Source organism: Aspergillus welwitschiae (assembly GCF_003344945.1).
Source record: "Aspergillus welwitschiae strain CBS 139.54b unplaced genomic scaffold BDQ94scaffold_38, whole genome shotgun sequence".
Taxonomy (NCBI): domain Eukaryota; kingdom Fungi; phylum Ascomycota; class Eurotiomycetes; order Eurotiales; family Aspergillaceae; genus Aspergillus; species Aspergillus welwitschiae.
This window is the reverse complement of record NW_020798732.1, coordinates 27,266-42,934: the sequence shown is the minus strand read 5'-3', so window position 1 is coordinate 42,934 and position 15,669 is coordinate 27,266. Positions and strand designations below refer to the sequence as shown.

The window sequence follows — 15,669 nt, the reverse complement described above, 5'->3', positions numbered from 1 at the left end:
CTTTCTTGTCATCGATGAAAGGCAGGAAGTTCAGGCGGGCACCGCCAGAGCCAAGGTAGGAGGTGAAGTTAGCCGCAGCAACCTTTTGTAGGCAGGTGATTGCAAGGCACAAATGTAATGGCTGATAAATGTTACACCCTCCATCTTCATTGGACTGATGGTAGTGGCGCCTTGTTAGCGCTGAGACCAGCAGAAGATTCAAACTTTCGTGGCCAATCTTGACGTTGTTTTGATCTAGTAATGGAATTGCCTATGAACATACTAGTTGGGATCGTTTTATGTTTGTTCATGTGCTTGGCGGTAATGATATTGGTGGACAACCTCCATTGCTCATTGTAAAGCCGATGCTGCAGATAATTAAGTGGTTCAGGTCGGCGCGGGATTCAAAGAAAAAGTAGTTGTAGTTATGTGTTGTCTGAGTTGGGTCTCGCACCGGAAAGAGCCAGGGTAAACCTTCAGAATAATCAGTGGAGGAGTGTCCAGAATCTGTTGCAATCCCTAATAAAGTATCATTCCGTGCCGCCATCGGAGCCCCGAAGCTGCCGGATTTTGCAGGAGATGACACATTTATAGGCACCATGCAGAGTAGACTGGGTCTGCGGTCTCACTAGTGCCCTGGATCTCGATGGTGTATAACTTATGGAGCTTCTCGCCATAGTGGGATCTTCTTTGACACTAATTTCCACGACTTCTGAATCTCATTCCTTCACATACCGATCGAGCCACGCCACAGCCTGCTCAAATGCCGCTTCTTTGGCGAATTTCTGCCGGGGCTCTGCCAAGTTGCAGCGGACCGCAAACCCGTGTTCTACATCAGAGAACAGGTTTATTTGAAAGGGGACACCAAGTCTGGCTAGGATCGCCTCACTCTCGTGGCGGTTGGCAGTGGTGAAGACGGGATCAACAACTTATTAACTGTTAGTACAACCGATATGTGGGAGAGGGGAGAGATATTCCTTCTCCACTCACTAGCAGCTGCAATACTCAACGGCCCTTCGACCCCTTCCAGCTCCCCCACCTGCACCATGGTTGGATGGGCTATGAACCCTGCATTAAGTTTGCCAGCTTTGAGGTAGCGGCACACATATTTGCCACCAAAACAATATCCGACAGCGCCGACTCGCTGGCAGCCGAAAGTAGTGCACATCTCCCCAAGTATAGCATCGATGATGGGATCCACCCTGGGCGGCAGGTGTTGGTTGTACCAGCCCATTATATCAAAATCAGGCCCATAGTCGATTGGGATGGGGTCTCCGTGGAAGAGGTCGGGCATCACCACGAAGTAGCCGCAGGCGGCAAACTGATCTGCCATCAAGTGGGCGTTGATGAAGCGATGGCCATTGCCATCAGTGAGAAACAAGATGGCATTTTTTGTCGACCGATCAGGTGGATAGGCGATGTAGGTCGAGACTGTCGGACAGTCAGTGGTGGTAATGACTCTGTTGTCGGTACTCACTATTGGCAATTTCTTGGACTTCTCCGCTGGCCTTGCCCTCGTGCAGGTGTCCCACCAGACAGCACTCAGATGGTGCGTTGGAAGTCATTATTGCAGTGAACTATCAAAAGAATGGTCATGAACAAGTGCTGGGCCAGCCTGGATTAATAGTGGCCGGGGAAAGCATTCTGGCGCAGGCAACCAGCGGTTGGCGTAATCCTTGCAGCGGAGTTCAGCCTTTCGCCGGACCCCTGTGAATAACCCGATCTGATATTGGTTCCCTCCGAGGGCCTCGCCCAAGTTCAATCAGAATTACGTTTGCGACTATTACTCCTTCGCGTAGCAGGCATCTTCGGGTCAAATATGCATGAAGCTGCAAAGCCACAATGCCACCTAAAAATAGACGCAACCACCAGAGTAGGCCACCAGGAAGGCACTTGCTAAAATACCACAGCCTGTCCACCCGAGCGTCTCAATGGCTGTGGACTGCGGCGCGGACCGCGGCGCCTTGAAGTGGAGACAAATTGTCCTCTCTTAAAGACGCGAATGGCTCAACTAGCCACTTAACGCTGGACCGGGTGACAGACATGCAGGGATTAACGGATTGGCCAAGCCACCGGTCGCATCCGCAGCTGGTGCATGTCGGGAGGAATTTCAGGTAGGCGCCTATCTCATGGCCACTTAAGACTCCTCCAAGAAAGGTCTTGGGGTGCCTGCGTAACCTCAAGCAGCCAGCGCGTGAAGGGCTATATTGCCAGCGTATCTCCCCGAAAAGCTGACAGGCAGCCTCTTTGATTGTCAGTCCCGGGAACAATCCCCATGTCCACAGATTCCACATCTACCGCAGCCATCATCGATGGCTGGATTGACGAGCCCGATGGACGAGGAACCTGGTCCATTCTCTCGAGTTGTCTACTGACTATTGTATTGTGTTGCTGGACGGCTGTCATGCCCAACATCCCTGCCCGCTCCGACCGATGGTATCATGGCCTGCGCGACCGACTGCATTTGGCCGCGCTGGGGCTCCTGGGCCCTGAATTTCTTCTTATGCTGGCCTTGGGGCAGTGGTCCTCCGCGCGAGCGTCTGTCAAGGTCTCGATTTCTGCTGTAATACGATGCTCAGAGCAACCTAGTCTAATACCCACGTTAGGAATTTGAGCGACTAGCGACGACGGAGACCACCGAGCGACCCATTTGGACCTTAACTCATGCCTTCTATGCGGATATGGGGGGATTCTTGGTGGATGGTCCGGGAACCGAACGTCCATTTCCAGTAAACGCGAAGCAGCTTCGATTCCTCATCGAGAAGGGGTACGTCAAGTACCCTATGATTGACGAAGACGACATCAACGATCGAAACAAATCCGACGCTTTCTCTCGGTATGTACCACACTTACTCAAAACTGTTGCCCATCGGCTTATTCGAATGTCCAGTGTGATCGCAGTCTGCCAGGCACTCTGGCTGCTCGTCAACTGCGCCATGCGTGTAGCCCAGGGCCTGGCACTGACTACGTTGGAGCTCACCACCATCTCCTTTGTGGTTGTGTTCCTAGTGACGTCTTTCTGCTGGCGGTTCAAGCCATCAGACATCTCAAGTACACAGACTCTGCACTCTAACACCAATTTTGACATCATGCGGAAGCAGGTACGTTTGACCCTATCCCAGCTGATATTCAGCGCCATTGACAGTATCCCGTTCCGGAGCAGCACTGCCCATATCCCTTGCAAGAATGGCACGAGACTCCCCTCGACTTCGTGTGCAACGATGTATCTTTCTGTGCAGTGCACTGGCGCTACTACACGGAAATCCTGCGCAAAATGCATATTCCTATGTTTTCACGCCCCATGACTGCAAAACCACGCGATCGCATTGTCAGTGATAACTTTCCCGTCACCGACCGGAAGGCCGATTGTATTGCTACCCCTGTTCTGCTCCTATTCGGTTCGATCTTCATGCTTGCTTGGAACTTCCACTTTCCTTCCCCCACCGAACATCTTTTGTGGCGTGTCGCTAGTATCTACAACTTGACATTCACCGTCATCGGTGGACTGCATGCTGGTTATTGCGACAAGATCTTGCTGCCCAGGGAGTATAAACGGCGACTCCTTCTTCCCTTGTCGAGACCAAAAACTTCCACCAACCCATCCCGGCAGCGGTCGTGCCTGCGAAATTTAGCAGCCAAGTTGAGAAATATCGACCCGTATCGCGATCCGAAGAGGGAGGTTCCCCTTCGCGTCTTATTTCCTACTTCTGTGCTCTGTGCAGCTTACTGCGTGGGTCGCGCGTACGTTCTTACGGAGGACTTTATCGGATTGCGCAGCCTGCCTGCCACTGCTTTTCAGACGGTTAGCTGGTCGGACTACGTCCCACATCTGTAGGCAGAGCTTGCACAGCGGCCGATTCGGTTCAGTGTTCAGATCTTTATATGTAATAACACACAGAAATATTCTATTTACTACAAATCTTCAAATTCACAAGGCCACCCAGGAATTTCATAGCGATAGTTACCCCCCAACATGCAGAATAAACGCCAAACAGAGCATTACAGTCGTTGAATTTCATCATCCCATCTAACCAATATCAGACTTCCAGTCGGTGAACGAGGAGTTTCAGGACCCAGTTCGGGCAGCCCGATTCCTTTTCCACCCGATCGATCTGATGCCGGATTTCACTCATCAGGCCCCGAAGTGTTCTTTTTGTGTACGTCATGCTTCCGCTCTCGTGGAGCCAGCCCAATACGTGCTGCTTCTGTGTGATCCCAAGTCCGCCCGACCGGCGACCTTCTTTAAGGATGTTTCGAATATCCGAGGTCTCAGGCAAAAATTTATGAGCATAAATCAGCGGAAATGAGAACTTCCCCTCGTCTAGATCCTCGCAAAAGCCCTTTTGTCCGGTATACTGCGATATTGGGTCAGCTTGTAGGTGTAGTCGTTCTGTGTGGGTAAACTGACCTCATCGGTAAGGTTCTTGTAATCATCTCGGATCTGAAAGTATTCTCCCACAAGGTCGACAAGAGGTTCCAACGGGAGGCACCTATTGTGTTGGGAAAGTTAGTAAACTCTTTCCATCAAAGCGTTCGCGCTTCTTACCGGTTCTTCTTTGATGTTGCCTTTTGCATCATCAATCGAGCCAATAGCCGGAAGAGACCACCAGTTTCTGCTAATAGTGAGCACAAAATTTTCGATAGAAAGGGCCGAGAGGGAGAAAAGTGAGTACTACTTTGGCGGATCATCTCGAAATATTCTTCCTCTGAAGGACACTCGTCCTGTCGTGTCCAGTACAGATCAAAGCTCTGACCGATGAACAGATTACGCATCTCTTCCACGAAGATGTCGACACAGCGCGAGTCCTCTAACAACCTCACTTGGTCCATCGCCTGAATGAGGACAAAGTTAGCGGAGTTGATGGTGAGCGCCTGTCCGAAGACGGTGTGTGTCGCGGGCTGGCCCCGACGCAGAGGGGAACCATCTTCGATGTCATCCAGCCTACACAAGATGGCAGGGTCGTTAGCGGAGTGGAATCCACGGTACGAATTTGATTCGAGCACTCACATCAAAGAGGCATTATGCAATGTCTTTGCAATGCATTTCATGACGCTTACGAAACGATCCGGGAGAGCAAGCCACACATTCAGCGCGTCGATGAAAGCCTCGCGAACTCCTTTGGAGGGGAGTGAGGCGATATACTCTGCTGGAGCAAGGAGATGCTGCGTAGGCTGTCAGGAACCTTTGATTGATAACATGTTATATTCGACAACGAGCTTACCTCCGTTCCAAGCGTAACACGGTCGCGCTCCTTTTCCCTATCGTCGAGAGAAGGTGCCGAGGACACTGATGAGCGTGCAGAACGATCACTTGTTCCAGACCAGACGGAGGACTCGGACGAGAGACTATCTTCTGAGACACTCCGTCTTTTACCTACGTTAGGCAAGTCGCGAGCCTCCTCCATCGACGCTTGCAAGAGGGCACTGCCCTCCTTACACAACCAGGGGTGGTACCGAGGACATCGCAGACTCCAGGTGACATTTCCGGGAATCTGGTATCCCAATGCAGTAAGGTACAATTGGATCTTACTATTGGACTTCCCTTCGCCGGCAATATATTCCTGTACTCGTTGCTGGTACTCTCTTTCGTAGTCATTTGTGACTTGCCGAACGAGCCTTTTCGCTTCCTCTTTGCCAACCTGGTGCCATTGCATGAATAGCCAGACGGCATTTGTCATGGCGGTCTGGCTTGATTCTGAACTTTGAAACTCTTCCCACTCGATATCAAAAGAAAAGTAGTCGTTGGCAAGTCCGAGGGCAGCATAGCACGGCTTGACAATAGGAGCGACAAGCTCCTCTTCCTCGGGCGTGAGGAGGATGTCCATTCCGAAACGCATCAATGTGTCCACAAATCTACAATGTCTGTTAGGTATCTATGGAAAAACCAGAAACGACATGGTAATCCCTTACGGTGCTCCAGTGTCAACGATCCGGTAGTCGACATATTCTTCCAGGTTACTGCATGCGCGCGTCTTGTCCTGCTTTGCGGTTGTGTTGATCATTGTCTTCCAGGAGTCAATGACAACCTCAGCACATGCAGGGTCGATTGACAGGAGGTCGAGTAACATTTTTGACTGGATCTGTTTGGTCCCAGTGACCGATCGCACGGTTCGGTATTCCGTCTCATCGAGGGCAATATCGTCTGTGTTATTGTTCACCTGGCGTTAGTTAGACATGGATAACTTTCTGAAGACAACTTCGCTATCGGGCATACTGTGGATCTGGTGGCTGATTCAACCACGTTATCGTACATGAATGCATCTATTTCATGTGAGCCTTGGCAAAAGCGGGTTGCCTCAGTGAGTCAATAATATCTCACATTCGAAACAGTAGCTGATGATGGCAATACGATCGGGCCGGCAAAAGGGCAAGACGACCGCGGAGAAGTGACCCTCCCACGGATTACAGCATCCCCAGCGCTCTATCGGGCCGATATACAGCTCCCAATCGTCTCGGCATTGTTGGGATCCTGTGTTGGCCCTATTCTCAAACTTGTGACGTCGCAGGGCATAATTTTCGCAGAATCCTTGGATGTCCGGACAGGTCCGAGGGACGGGATCGGAGTAATCGTCGGAAAATGAACCTCTAAGTGCCATAATGAACTGGAGACAAGAAATAACCGACCGCTAATCAATTCCAATGGCTTTATAGATTATGCAGGGAAGATGAGGAGCCAAGAGAAGTCAGTTTTTCCAAAACTGACATGGTCGTCTTTAAATCCATCATTATGGACGGACGAGCCCCTTGTCCGGAAAGAGCACTGGCAGCTCCATAATGAGGCATGATAGTGTAATTGTCAACATCATCCATTGCCAGCAAGGAGATTCTTGTTTACGCGAACAGGCGTTCATCTGAGCGGGAAGAACAATCTGATCTGAAGGGGATGGAGAGATACCATCGAGAGGATCTTTGTAGACATGGGCCAATCAACCCCTTGCGGGCAGTGGGGGTCTGTGAATCATCCACCGAAGTTGCGTCGCGATGAGGTGTGCCAGGGTTGAAAGAATCCACTTCAATCCACTTAGGTCCTTCATCATTCGAATCTAATTGGGTTGGGGCGGGCTTGAAGATCGTTGAGGGTGCAGATCACCTTATGGGATTACAGAGTACGTACCAAAGCTTGCGAGGTTGATCCAAGCTCGGCTCATTCGAGGAACAGGTTCAAAGCTTAAGTCATTGATTTCAGACATTCGATGTCGGCATTTCATCTAAGTTCGGGTCCTTTGCAATGCCCGGGCCAATAATGTTGCGGCTGTTCGTGAGGAGAGCTGGGCACCGGAAGATCGGCAGGTGAAGCCATCATCATATCATGGATTTAAACTTCATCTCTCACTACGCTAACAACCCTGGCAAAGCCCCGAACGACGGCATTCAGAGGGGTAAGATGGCGGAGAAAGGAACCGGAAGCTGGGTTTGACAATGCGTAAGGCGAATGACATTGCATCGCAATGTTGGGAATGTGCTAGCCATCCCACATCCTGCAGCAGGCTGTGACGCTTTCAGCCGCGCCCCCAGCCACTCAGCACAGGAACCCCGCCGTCACATTGCAACCACAAGAGACTGAATCAGCACCATTATCCTGCAACAACATAGATCTGATCAGTTTCCTACCCGCCTCGCATTCCATCGTCCTCATCTGTGGAGCCCGGCCTTTTCACATCACAAGATGGGAGAGTTAGCTCCGGACCAGTCGACCGTCCTAGAGACCTTCAGGAGTTGCTGTGCTGCAGAAGGCCTGTTGGGGCGTCGGGAGGGGTTACAAGCTGGGGATGTTGTTGATGGGATCAACGACAACACTACTCTTTTGTGAGCAAAAAGCCCTCTATTCATCGGTGCTGTACTGATTGGCGCATATAGACGATATTTGGGGGCTCGTCGCATGGATCCAAAAGCGGCTCTAAAGCAATTGCAAGAAGCAACCCAGTTTCAGGCCGATAGACAGGTTCTTCGTCTGTATGATCTGATCTCCGTAGAGCATTATGAGGAGACGCGAAAGCTGGTATGTTGGGAAATCCCGCGAGTGGCATTCAAAGTAGTAGTAACTCACGATAACCAGTATCCTCACTGGACGGGCCGACGGGACCGCCGAGGGCGACCTATCCTGGTGCTCGATCTTGCTCATTTGAACGCATCCACTATGGCAGCCTGGAGGAAGACGCGCGACATTTCAAGGCACACTGAATTGGCTGCAACGGGTCCGATCATTCCGGATATGGAACAACGCGCAGCAATCTATTTTGACAGCATTACTCGATTCGTGCTCCCGCTTTGCTCGGCCATGAGCGACCGTCCCGACCCGACCACCCCCATCGACAAATCCATTTACATCGTCGATGCCTCCGTCCTATCTCTGAAGCAAGCCTGGGATTTGCGGGAATTTGCACGCGATATCAGCTGGATCCTCTCGACCTGCTATCCGGAGACTATTGATCGAATCATTGTAAGGGATACTTACACCGTGACTGGTATTGATGTTAACTCATCTCTTAGGTGGGCAATGCGCCCTTCTACTTCGCCAAGATATGGGCTTTTATGAAGAACTTTGTCGACCCCATAACGGCTGACAAGCTGGTGATCACCAGGCCCGCGGATGCATACGCGACCATGGCGGAACACATGGACCACAAGGACATTCCAAGCCAGTTCGGAGGAGGTTTCCAGTTCACCAATGGGATGCTGCCGGACCTGGATGAGGGGATTCAGCAGGCTCTACAATGGACCAGCTCCAGTAAGGAGGCACTCCCGCAAGGGCCACTCAAGTGGACCGAAGACGAGAATGGACAGCGAAGGGCCGTGGCAACAGGAAGCATTGATGGCCGGCAAAGAAGTGAGGAAGTTGCAATCCTCCCAGTCAACCTCACCAGTTTACCTTCCGAGCTGCCGAATTGATGGCATGGCATATTTCCGGCGTACATGATATAGAACATGACATTGTTATTATAGTTCTTAAAAGGATATAGTAACCGCAAATGACTAGGAAATAGCCAGCTATGCCGCTTTATTTTTCTCTCCAATCCAGTGAACAATAACCACTCCGTCCGGGGTATATGCCGCATGATGAAGCTAAAACTCCCTCTTATACACCCATCTAAATAGCTGGCAGGCTGTGATAGTCAACCACAAACACACTTGAAAGATGGTCATCCCGCTCCCAACCCACTCGATCGCCGGTGAAGCCAAATACTCGCCCATGTCGATGGTGGCGAGCACAAAACCTGTGATGGGGAAGACCATGCACCACCAGATAAGCTCGAAGCGAATGGTGCGGTGCCACAGAGCCTCCAGCATGCTCAGTGCCGCCATGCAGAACACGAAGAAGGCCAAGAGCCATAAGAAGACCGACGCGACCACAGCAACAATCAGCAGGACATCCGCAGTGCGCACACTGGTTGCAGCGCTGATATAGTGGTCTGGGAGTTTCTCAACCGCCGCATCCGCCATGCTGATCATGGCGATAATTGTAAAGCTGGGCGGGCCCACTGCGATGAACATCTCCGGTCGGAAATTTGGCACTGGGAGACCCTCGCTGGAGATCTCCGTCAGGCTCTGTACCAAAATGACCAGGAACATGAGGAATCCGAATCCTTGCATGGTGGTGCCACCTACCAGCATGGGGACGGCCTGAGCAGGGTCCTGGTTTGGGGCCAAGACGCCGGCCATGGTGCCACTGAGCATGGGTGGAAAGTAGGGTAGGATGTTCACAATGGCGAAGTGGTCGCCATGATTGGTGCCTGTATACGGGATCCACCAGCCCAAGAGAATCGACAGCAGCAGCGACACTCCGGTGTAGACCCAGAAGAAGACGTTCAGGGTGAGGGTCAACCAACGGCCACAATGCGGAGTGCCGTAGTAGGAGGTGCAGAAGATGATGGTCGCGAAGGCGAGCAGCGAAACAGGGACAAAGTACAGGTCCTGGGGCTTCTTGATATGCAGCCACCGCGCGGCAAAGTTAGGTGACTCCTCCAAGGGCTTGGGAACCTTCTGTGGTCGGACAGCCTCGAAGAGAAGGCAGAGCGTAACTGTGGTATAGATGACTAGGTTGGCGATAAAGACGATGGTTCCGATGGTCGTGAGGCCGGTGAACTGGTTAGGGGTCTGGTGCAGCAGCACCGCTATCCCACCCCAGCTGAGTGAGATAGCATACCAGCCCCAGGCTACCGATGAGGTAACCCTGCGTATTGGAGACATTGTATAGCCTCCCTCTGCATCCTGGCTCATGTCGATGGCGGTGGTGACGGTTGACAAGAGGGCGGAGGGGTCGGACTACAATCACAGCCAGGTTGCAGGGGTTCCTTCGACTAAATATGTCCCGGTTTCCTATACGGCGTCTCAGAAGAAGATTCCGTATCCTTGTCTCTGCTGTCTATTGCCTTTTCTGGGCATCACCGAGCATCATATCCAGTGTGATGGTTTTGGGGGCAATGGTTGGTGACGTCATTTTCAGTCGCAGTGGAGACGCTCTCAACCAGGCACGTCGGCGCAGATGATGAAAGAACAAGAACAACTGGTGCAGATGACAATATCCGGTCAAGAAGACTGTGTCAACCTTCCCGCGTCTCGGTCGATTTCCGGGTGGCCCGATACTTGCCTCGGGATACCGATCGGCTTGCCGCAGGGGAATATACAAGTACTGGCACAATAAAGGCGAGAGAAGTTACCAATCGCGGGGCTATTAAGTAGTAGCACTACCTCGCCATGAGTTGTGATGCTACTATGATTATAAAAATAATAAGAAAGTAATTGAACTAGTATATATATATATATTATCCAGAACCCGAATCATCAATGCGTATGTACAACGTTCATCGCTCATTGCGGTCAATATGAGTGTATCATGTAACTACAAACATCACTAGTATGCATCCCGCATGCACGTAGCAAGGCTTTCTCAAACAATCTGGTGAAACATTCTGCACTAAATTCGAATTCCCCTTTGTCTACGCCGCTCCTGTTCAACGCACAGTCTTCTCTCCCCTGTCTCGGCGCGACAGATGCAACCGCTTCCCCCACTTCATCCGACTCTTGCGCATCGCCCGCTGCGTCCGTTCCCAGGGGTAGTTGACCGGCGATTCACCACCCGTAAAGATCATAAAGTCGTACAGGAAGGCACCGAGGAAGGAGCCCGCGAGTGATCCGGCCCATGGTCCGTAAAACCAGTACGGATTGGTGAACAGCGACGAGCCGTACCCAAGAGCCAGCAACGCTAGTCGGGGCCCAAAGTCTCGACTCGGATTCAAGGCGGCACCCGTCTGGTAGGCAAAGCTCATCGTGTTGCAGGTCACCATGAGACCCACGATGAGTGAGTTCATACCCGCTCCCGGGGGTGCGTTCTGATCGTCACCCAGCGCCAGGACCACCACCGTCAGTATCATCGTGCCCAGAAATTCGGTAAAGAAGGCAGTACCAGGACCGATCCAGGTCTCGCGCTGACTTGTCACAAAGCTGGTGATGATGCCCGTGGTGGAGTTGGTCAGGAGATAGTGTTGGATGGAGTGATAGTAGAGACCGTACGCGGCGAGCGCGGCGATGAAGGCCCCCAAGAACTGCGCGGCGAAGTACTCGGGCATCTTGCTCTTGGGGAAGCCGCGGTAAAACCAGAGCATGATGGTGATGGTCGGATTGAGATGTGCACCGGACACACCACCGGAGACGTAGATGGCCATCATGGTAGCAAACCCCCAGACCCAGTCGGTGGTGTTGGGATTACCGGCGTTGGCCACGGTCACTGCTAGATCGCCGCAAAAGCCGACGAAAAGCTGTACGAAGACCCCCAGGGACTCGGCCAGGGCTTCGCGGTGATGAGTGCGGATGACGGACCAGGTGGTGTGGTTGTTGTGCACCTCCTCCTCCACCAGCTCCTGCACCAGCGGATGCAGATCTTCCGGGTAGGCGGCCTCGATCTCCTCCAGATTGGGCAGGTCGTCCATCATCCCGTCCTTGCCATCGTCAGCGCGCAGCTCGGGCTCCTCCAGGACGGGCTCCAAGGGCTCCTCACTACTCATCTGAGGGGGTTCCTCATGGGTCTCACTGGGAGCCGGGGTCTCGCCTTCGGGCACCGTCGAGAGATTCTCAGGCGGGAGATCCCAGGCCGATGGGCGGCGGATACGCGACGATGAAGTCCGCGAGAGGCGCGAGCCTTGTCGCGTCGTGGTGGCATCCCCACTCAGAATCTTGTTCATGAAGTTGTTCTCACGCTGGATGCGGGCATCTTCCACCTGGGCCGCCATTTTACGAGGGTCAGCCGTCTTCTCGATCTGGCCCAGCTCTAGGTCATTGGGGTCGACCTCCAGCCCTAGCTTCTGTGAGTTTTCTGCTGGCAGCTGAATATTTTGACGGGCTTCCAACAGCTCCTCCTTGGTCGGCACCATGCCCGGTCGGACAACACGAGGGAGCGGTTTCGCCAGACCCCAGACAGGTTTGGAGTTGGCGGGCTGTTCGTAGGATGGGTTTAGATCGCCATAGCCGGGTTGCACAAACGGTTCATGGGCCAAGCGCAGCTGAGGCGTCTCTTCTGGGCCAGCCATGGTGAAACGACCTTGGGTTCGTTCAGCCAGCGTGGTGCGTGGCGCCAAACTGGGGATGCCACTTCCACCACTGCGACGGGAAGCGGCGGAGCTGCGTCGACGAACTCCAGCCCCAGAGCCATCACGGCCAGAGACGCGGCGGGTGGGAGAGACAAAGTCGGCGTCACCAGCAGTCCCTCGGCGGCCGCGAGTAGGTGATAGAGGTGAAGTGGGAGGGTTCTCTCCTTGGGGGGAGATCGCATCAGACTGCTCAAGCGAGGAGATTACTCCGATCAGCTCCTGGCTCAACTGAAGGAGAATACGAGTGAACATACCGTTGCCCGTGGGCGCCTGGTCTCCCCGTCGTCCATATTGTGACGGAGATAGATGCTATGTGCTTATTCTAAGGTTGATAAAATTGCTCCTGTCGATGGGATGCGGATAATGGACGGGATGCGGATGGCCGACTCAAATGGAAGCAATGGCTGCGTGACACACTCAGATGCCCAGCCGATGTTCCAGATGTTCAAAAATTGGCCAGTAAGCAACAGGAGTAGGGGAACAATAAAAGACAGGAGAAGAAAGAATGGCGTGAAGCAGCAGCAAACATGATGACGACTTGCTGGCGCCCTCTCCGCATCTCCGACTGGACCAGAGACTGCAGCGAGGGCGTAAGCGAGCGTATCCACACCGGCCATTGAGCATTGATGCGCGAGATCTACAAAATGTACAGGCCAGTGGGTTGTGGTGGTGCGGGCAGACTATCGGGGAGCGTTGAAGACATGGGAAAGACTGGCGTCATGGGTGGATCCTAATGGGGCTTGTCGGAAAGCTTGAGAGGCAAAGGAATCGACACGCAACAGGGTTTGGTTCCTGGCCTGATCCCCTAAATGCTTCGCTGGTTGGCCCTGGTCCGCGGTATAATCCACTGTACATCCCCGCTCAATGACGGTCCTCTGTGGTCATCGTCACCGATCATCGTGAGTTATTGGGCCCTGAATGGCGATAACCCCTCCTCATCGATCGATCGGGGAGCTGGCGTGTGAAGGACCAAAAAGATGCAAAGATTTCTGCTTCAGCCGGTGGTCGGGTGTCAGGACCATAATTGTGTCCAGTGAATATCCAGTACAGTACTATTTTAGCTGCGCGAGGGAGATTTGATAGAATTGTGTAATATGGTTCGTGGTGGATGGAACGTGCGTGGAATCAGCCACGAGGGAACCGGCCGGCACGATTGCGCCGTTCCTTGATTCTTGCTTCTTAGTCCCCGGACACAATCCAATCCCATTCGATCGATTGTGCCTTCCGAGGATTCTCCGATGCTCGGCAGATTACGGATAGAATCAATCCTGAGGGGTGGATTGCCGGTGAGAAAAGACTTATCGCGAGAGAAAACCCAAGTAGAGGGAGATAACAGCAATTCTCGGTGTTTGCTGGGTTTTTAACCTCTGAAGATCCTAGTCAGCATCTATGCTGGTAGTAATGGCACCCTTTGGTCAGTAATTTCAGCCTTTTGTTCGGGGCCAGGGAAATGTCTTGGCGAGGAGTCTATCCGAGACTTCCGCGAAGAGTTTGCAAAGGGATGAGGGAATCCCAAGAGACCGCGAGACACGTTCCCATTGTACTATATAATGCATCTCTGGAAATTTCTACATAGGCACATGAAGACATCGAGACTAGCGTCATGTTGATGCAGCTCTTTTCTTCCATCTGTTAGAGAGGAGATTCTTCCCGGCGCAACAGAAAATGGTCACTGTTAAGGATCACTCGGAACCCAACGGATCCTGCATAACCTCCTTGTGAGAAAGAGGAAAAGTATCCTCCTATTTCTCTTATATAGTATTCACTCTTAGTGAGGTCCTCGGACGCTCCACTATCGCAAGTTCTGCGTGGAAACTTTTGCCTGCTCACTGTTGACTCACTGCAAGAGGCCGAAACCGTGCTACCTCATTAGAGATCCTAACAGGCAACCGTGTCTGCCTACCACTATCTACCTCGCCAGGTACCCGGAGAGATGAAAGGGTTTCCACCTTGACAGAAGATGAAAGACGAACAGTGGGGCGTGTCTCAGTCAAGCAGCGTCCGCCTTCCATATTAGGCCTGGAATAGCCTCGTCCTTGCCTCTTTCGGGAATAGGCGATGGCCCTGTCAACACTATCGCTGTTCGGCTCATCCAGGGCCCAAGGGTCCAAAGATTTCAAATGGGTTCGCCAAGCATCACCTGTAGAATATAAAACTCGGAATGTCCGGTTGCAGAGATTGAGAAAACGTTTACACCACCATACCACCCGCGAGTTTCGCTGTTTGACCTGCCATGGCTGCCCTCTCCCGCCTCAATGGGCAGATCTCCACCTTTCTCGCTGTTGGCTTTCTAGCCTCGTGGGTCATTACCGCTTTGAGTTTGACCGCCATCAATGTGCTCAATACTGAAGCCACTTTCACCGCGCAAGCTGCCTCCGTCAGCTTGCTCACGTTCCTCGTTTGCCGATTGCTGGTCCGCCTTCAGCCTGTCGCTCCCACCGAGGGGAGAACCATCGCGCATCTCCTTGCAACAGCAGACTACGGTTCCCGACATGGCTCGCTCATTCTCATCTCCTTCTGCAGCACATGGCTGTACGAGCTGCTGACCAAAGGCGTCCTCCTGCTCCTGTTGACCTTCTTTGGCGGCGTCATGGCGACCGTAATCTACAACGACCCCAACTTCTCGGAAAACTGGCAGGCAGAGCCGGTAGCCGACCAGACCCAAACGATGACGGCGCTGGCTGAGATTGATGAGTTCAAGGAAAAGGCTGGCTTCGATCCGACGCAATTATTTCGATGGATCCCACCTCAGGCAATTGTCTACTTCATCGCCCTAGTGTGGCTTAACTTCATCAGTCTGGGGCTGTACATTCTCGGCCATGGACTGAAGGCGCTTTGTAGGGTCTTAGGCTTTACTGTTACGCGCAACACGAGCAAAGATGCCCGCACGGTGGAAGGGCACTCCTGAGCTTGCCCGATGCCATATTGGATTAGGGGATACACCGTGTATAAACAACGGACGGGTATCGTCAAGACTAGTGTCAAATGTACAGCATGATTTACTCAACCGCATATTACGATTGCAATTCCTATCCTATCCTAGCGCCGTCTCAGGTGTTCTATCCTCTTCGTATCCGCAAAATATATTCATTGTGACGGCTTGCCT

The 15,669-nt window shown here is 52.5% G+C and overlaps 7 protein-coding genes across 7 annotated transcripts; 3 read left to right on the top strand and 4 right to left on the bottom strand.

The window, feature by feature from the left end:
- Window positions 1–548: 548 nt before the first annotated feature.
- Window positions 549–1,640, bottom strand: BDQ94DRAFT_86227 (dienelactone hydrolase family protein). The gene is made up of 3 exons (XM_026776716.1): window positions 1,457–1,640; window positions 970–1,410; window positions 549–907 (listed from the first exon to the last, which is right to left on the bottom strand). The coding sequence occupies exons 1-3, from the start codon at window positions 1,542–1,544 to the stop codon at window positions 699–701; spliced, it is 738 nt and encodes a 245-aa protein (XP_026622215.1). The 5' UTR covers window positions 1,545–1,640; the 3' UTR covers window positions 549–698.
- A 292-nt stretch (window positions 1,641–1,932) lies between these two features.
- On the top strand, window positions 1,933–4,163 carry BDQ94DRAFT_182439 (uncharacterized protein). Its single transcript, XM_026774146.1, has 4 exons — window positions 1,933–2,527; window positions 2,586–2,815; window positions 2,870–3,080; window positions 3,143–4,163. Exons 1-4 carry the CDS (start codon window positions 2,255–2,257, stop codon window positions 3,812–3,814), a joined length of 1,386 nt encoding a protein of 461 aa, XP_026622214.1. The 5' UTR covers window positions 1,933–2,254; the 3' UTR covers window positions 3,815–4,163.
- BDQ94DRAFT_182435 (bifunctional terpene synthase/polyprenyl synthetase family protein) lies at window positions 4,017–6,589 on the bottom strand (the record flags this gene model as incomplete). Its single annotated transcript, XM_026774145.1, has 8 exons — window positions 6,299–6,589; window positions 6,194–6,255; window positions 5,890–6,137; window positions 5,202–5,832; window positions 4,988–5,142; window positions 4,526–4,921; window positions 4,388–4,469; window positions 4,017–4,334 (listed from the first exon to the last, which is right to left on the bottom strand). The coding sequence occupies exons 1-8, from the start codon at window positions 6,573–6,575 to the stop codon at window positions 4,017–4,019; spliced, it is 2,169 nt and encodes a 722-aa protein (XP_026622213.1). The 5' UTR covers window positions 6,576–6,589.
- Window positions 6,590–7,534: 945 nt separating this feature from the next.
- On the top strand, window positions 7,535–8,955 carry BDQ94DRAFT_86215 (SEC14 family lipid-binding protein). The gene is made up of 4 exons (XM_026776715.1): window positions 7,535–7,785; window positions 7,837–7,978; window positions 8,036–8,419; window positions 8,470–8,955. The coding sequence occupies exons 1-4, from the start codon at window positions 7,646–7,648 to the stop codon at window positions 8,866–8,868; spliced, it is 1,065 nt and encodes a 354-aa protein (XP_026622212.1). The 5' UTR covers window positions 7,535–7,645; the 3' UTR covers window positions 8,869–8,955.
- On the bottom strand, window positions 8,956–10,324 carry BDQ94DRAFT_182433 (tellurite-resistance/dicarboxylate transporter family protein). Its single transcript, XM_026774144.1, has one exon. It carries the CDS (start codon window positions 10,195–10,197, stop codon window positions 9,043–9,045), a length of 1,155 nt encoding a protein of 384 aa, XP_026622211.1. The 5' UTR covers window positions 10,198–10,324; the 3' UTR covers window positions 8,956–9,042.
- Window positions 10,325–10,744: 420 nt separating this feature from the next.
- BDQ94DRAFT_150781 (MIP/aquaporin family protein) lies at window positions 10,745–12,586 on the bottom strand. Its single transcript, XM_026767643.1, has one exon. It carries the CDS (start codon window positions 12,501–12,503, stop codon window positions 10,932–10,934), a length of 1,572 nt encoding a protein of 523 aa, XP_026622210.1. The 5' UTR covers window positions 12,504–12,586; the 3' UTR covers window positions 10,745–10,931.
- Window positions 12,587–14,685: 2,099 nt separating this feature from the next.
- Window positions 14,686–15,660, top strand: BDQ94DRAFT_86199 (uncharacterized protein). Its single transcript, XM_026776714.1, has one exon. It carries the CDS (start codon window positions 14,797–14,799, stop codon window positions 15,469–15,471), a length of 675 nt encoding a protein of 224 aa, XP_026622209.1. The 5' UTR covers window positions 14,686–14,796; the 3' UTR covers window positions 15,472–15,660.
- The last annotated feature ends 9 nt before the right edge of the window (window positions 15,661–15,669 follow it).

Coding starts and splice junctions, on each gene's coding strand:
- BDQ94DRAFT_150781 (XM_026767643.1), bottom strand. CDS start 12,503: ATGGCTGGCCCAGAAGAGACGCCTCAGCTGCGCTTGGCCCATGAACCG.
- BDQ94DRAFT_182433 (XM_026774144.1), bottom strand. CDS start 10,197: ATGAGCCAGGATGCAGAGGGAGGCTATACAATGTCTCCAATACGCAGG.
- BDQ94DRAFT_86227 (XM_026776716.1), bottom strand. CDS start 1,544: ATGACTTCCAACGCACCATCTGAGTGCTGTCTGGTGGGACACCTGCAC. Junction 1,411..1,456: donor AGTCCAAGAAATTGCCAATA/GTGAGTACCGAC, acceptor ACTGTCCGACAG/TCTCGACCTACATCGCCTAT. Junction 908..969: donor GTTGAGTATTGCAGCTGCTA/GTGAGTGGAGAA, acceptor ACAGTTAATAAG/TTGTTGATCCCGTCTTCACC.
- BDQ94DRAFT_86215 (XM_026776715.1), top strand. CDS start 7,646: ATGGGAGAGTTAGCTCCGGACCAGTCGACCGTCCTAGAGACCTTCAGG. Junction 7,786..7,836: donor AACGACAACACTACTCTTTT/GTGAGCAAAAAG, acceptor TGGCGCATATAG/ACGATATTTGGGGGCTCGTC. Junction 8,420..8,469: donor AGACTATTGATCGAATCATT/GTAAGGGATACT, acceptor CTCATCTCTTAG/GTGGGCAATGCGCCCTTCTA.
- BDQ94DRAFT_182439 (XM_026774146.1), top strand. CDS start 2,255: ATGTCCACAGATTCCACATCTACCGCAGCCATCATCGATGGCTGGATT. Junction 2,816..2,869: donor AAATCCGACGCTTTCTCTCG/GTATGTACCACA, acceptor TCGAATGTCCAG/TGTGATCGCAGTCTGCCAGG. Junction 3,081..3,142: donor TTGACATCATGCGGAAGCAG/GTACGTTTGACC, acceptor GTTCCGGAGCAG/CACTGCCCATATCCCTTGCA.
- BDQ94DRAFT_86199 (XM_026776714.1), top strand. CDS start 14,797: ATGGCTGCCCTCTCCCGCCTCAATGGGCAGATCTCCACCTTTCTCGCT.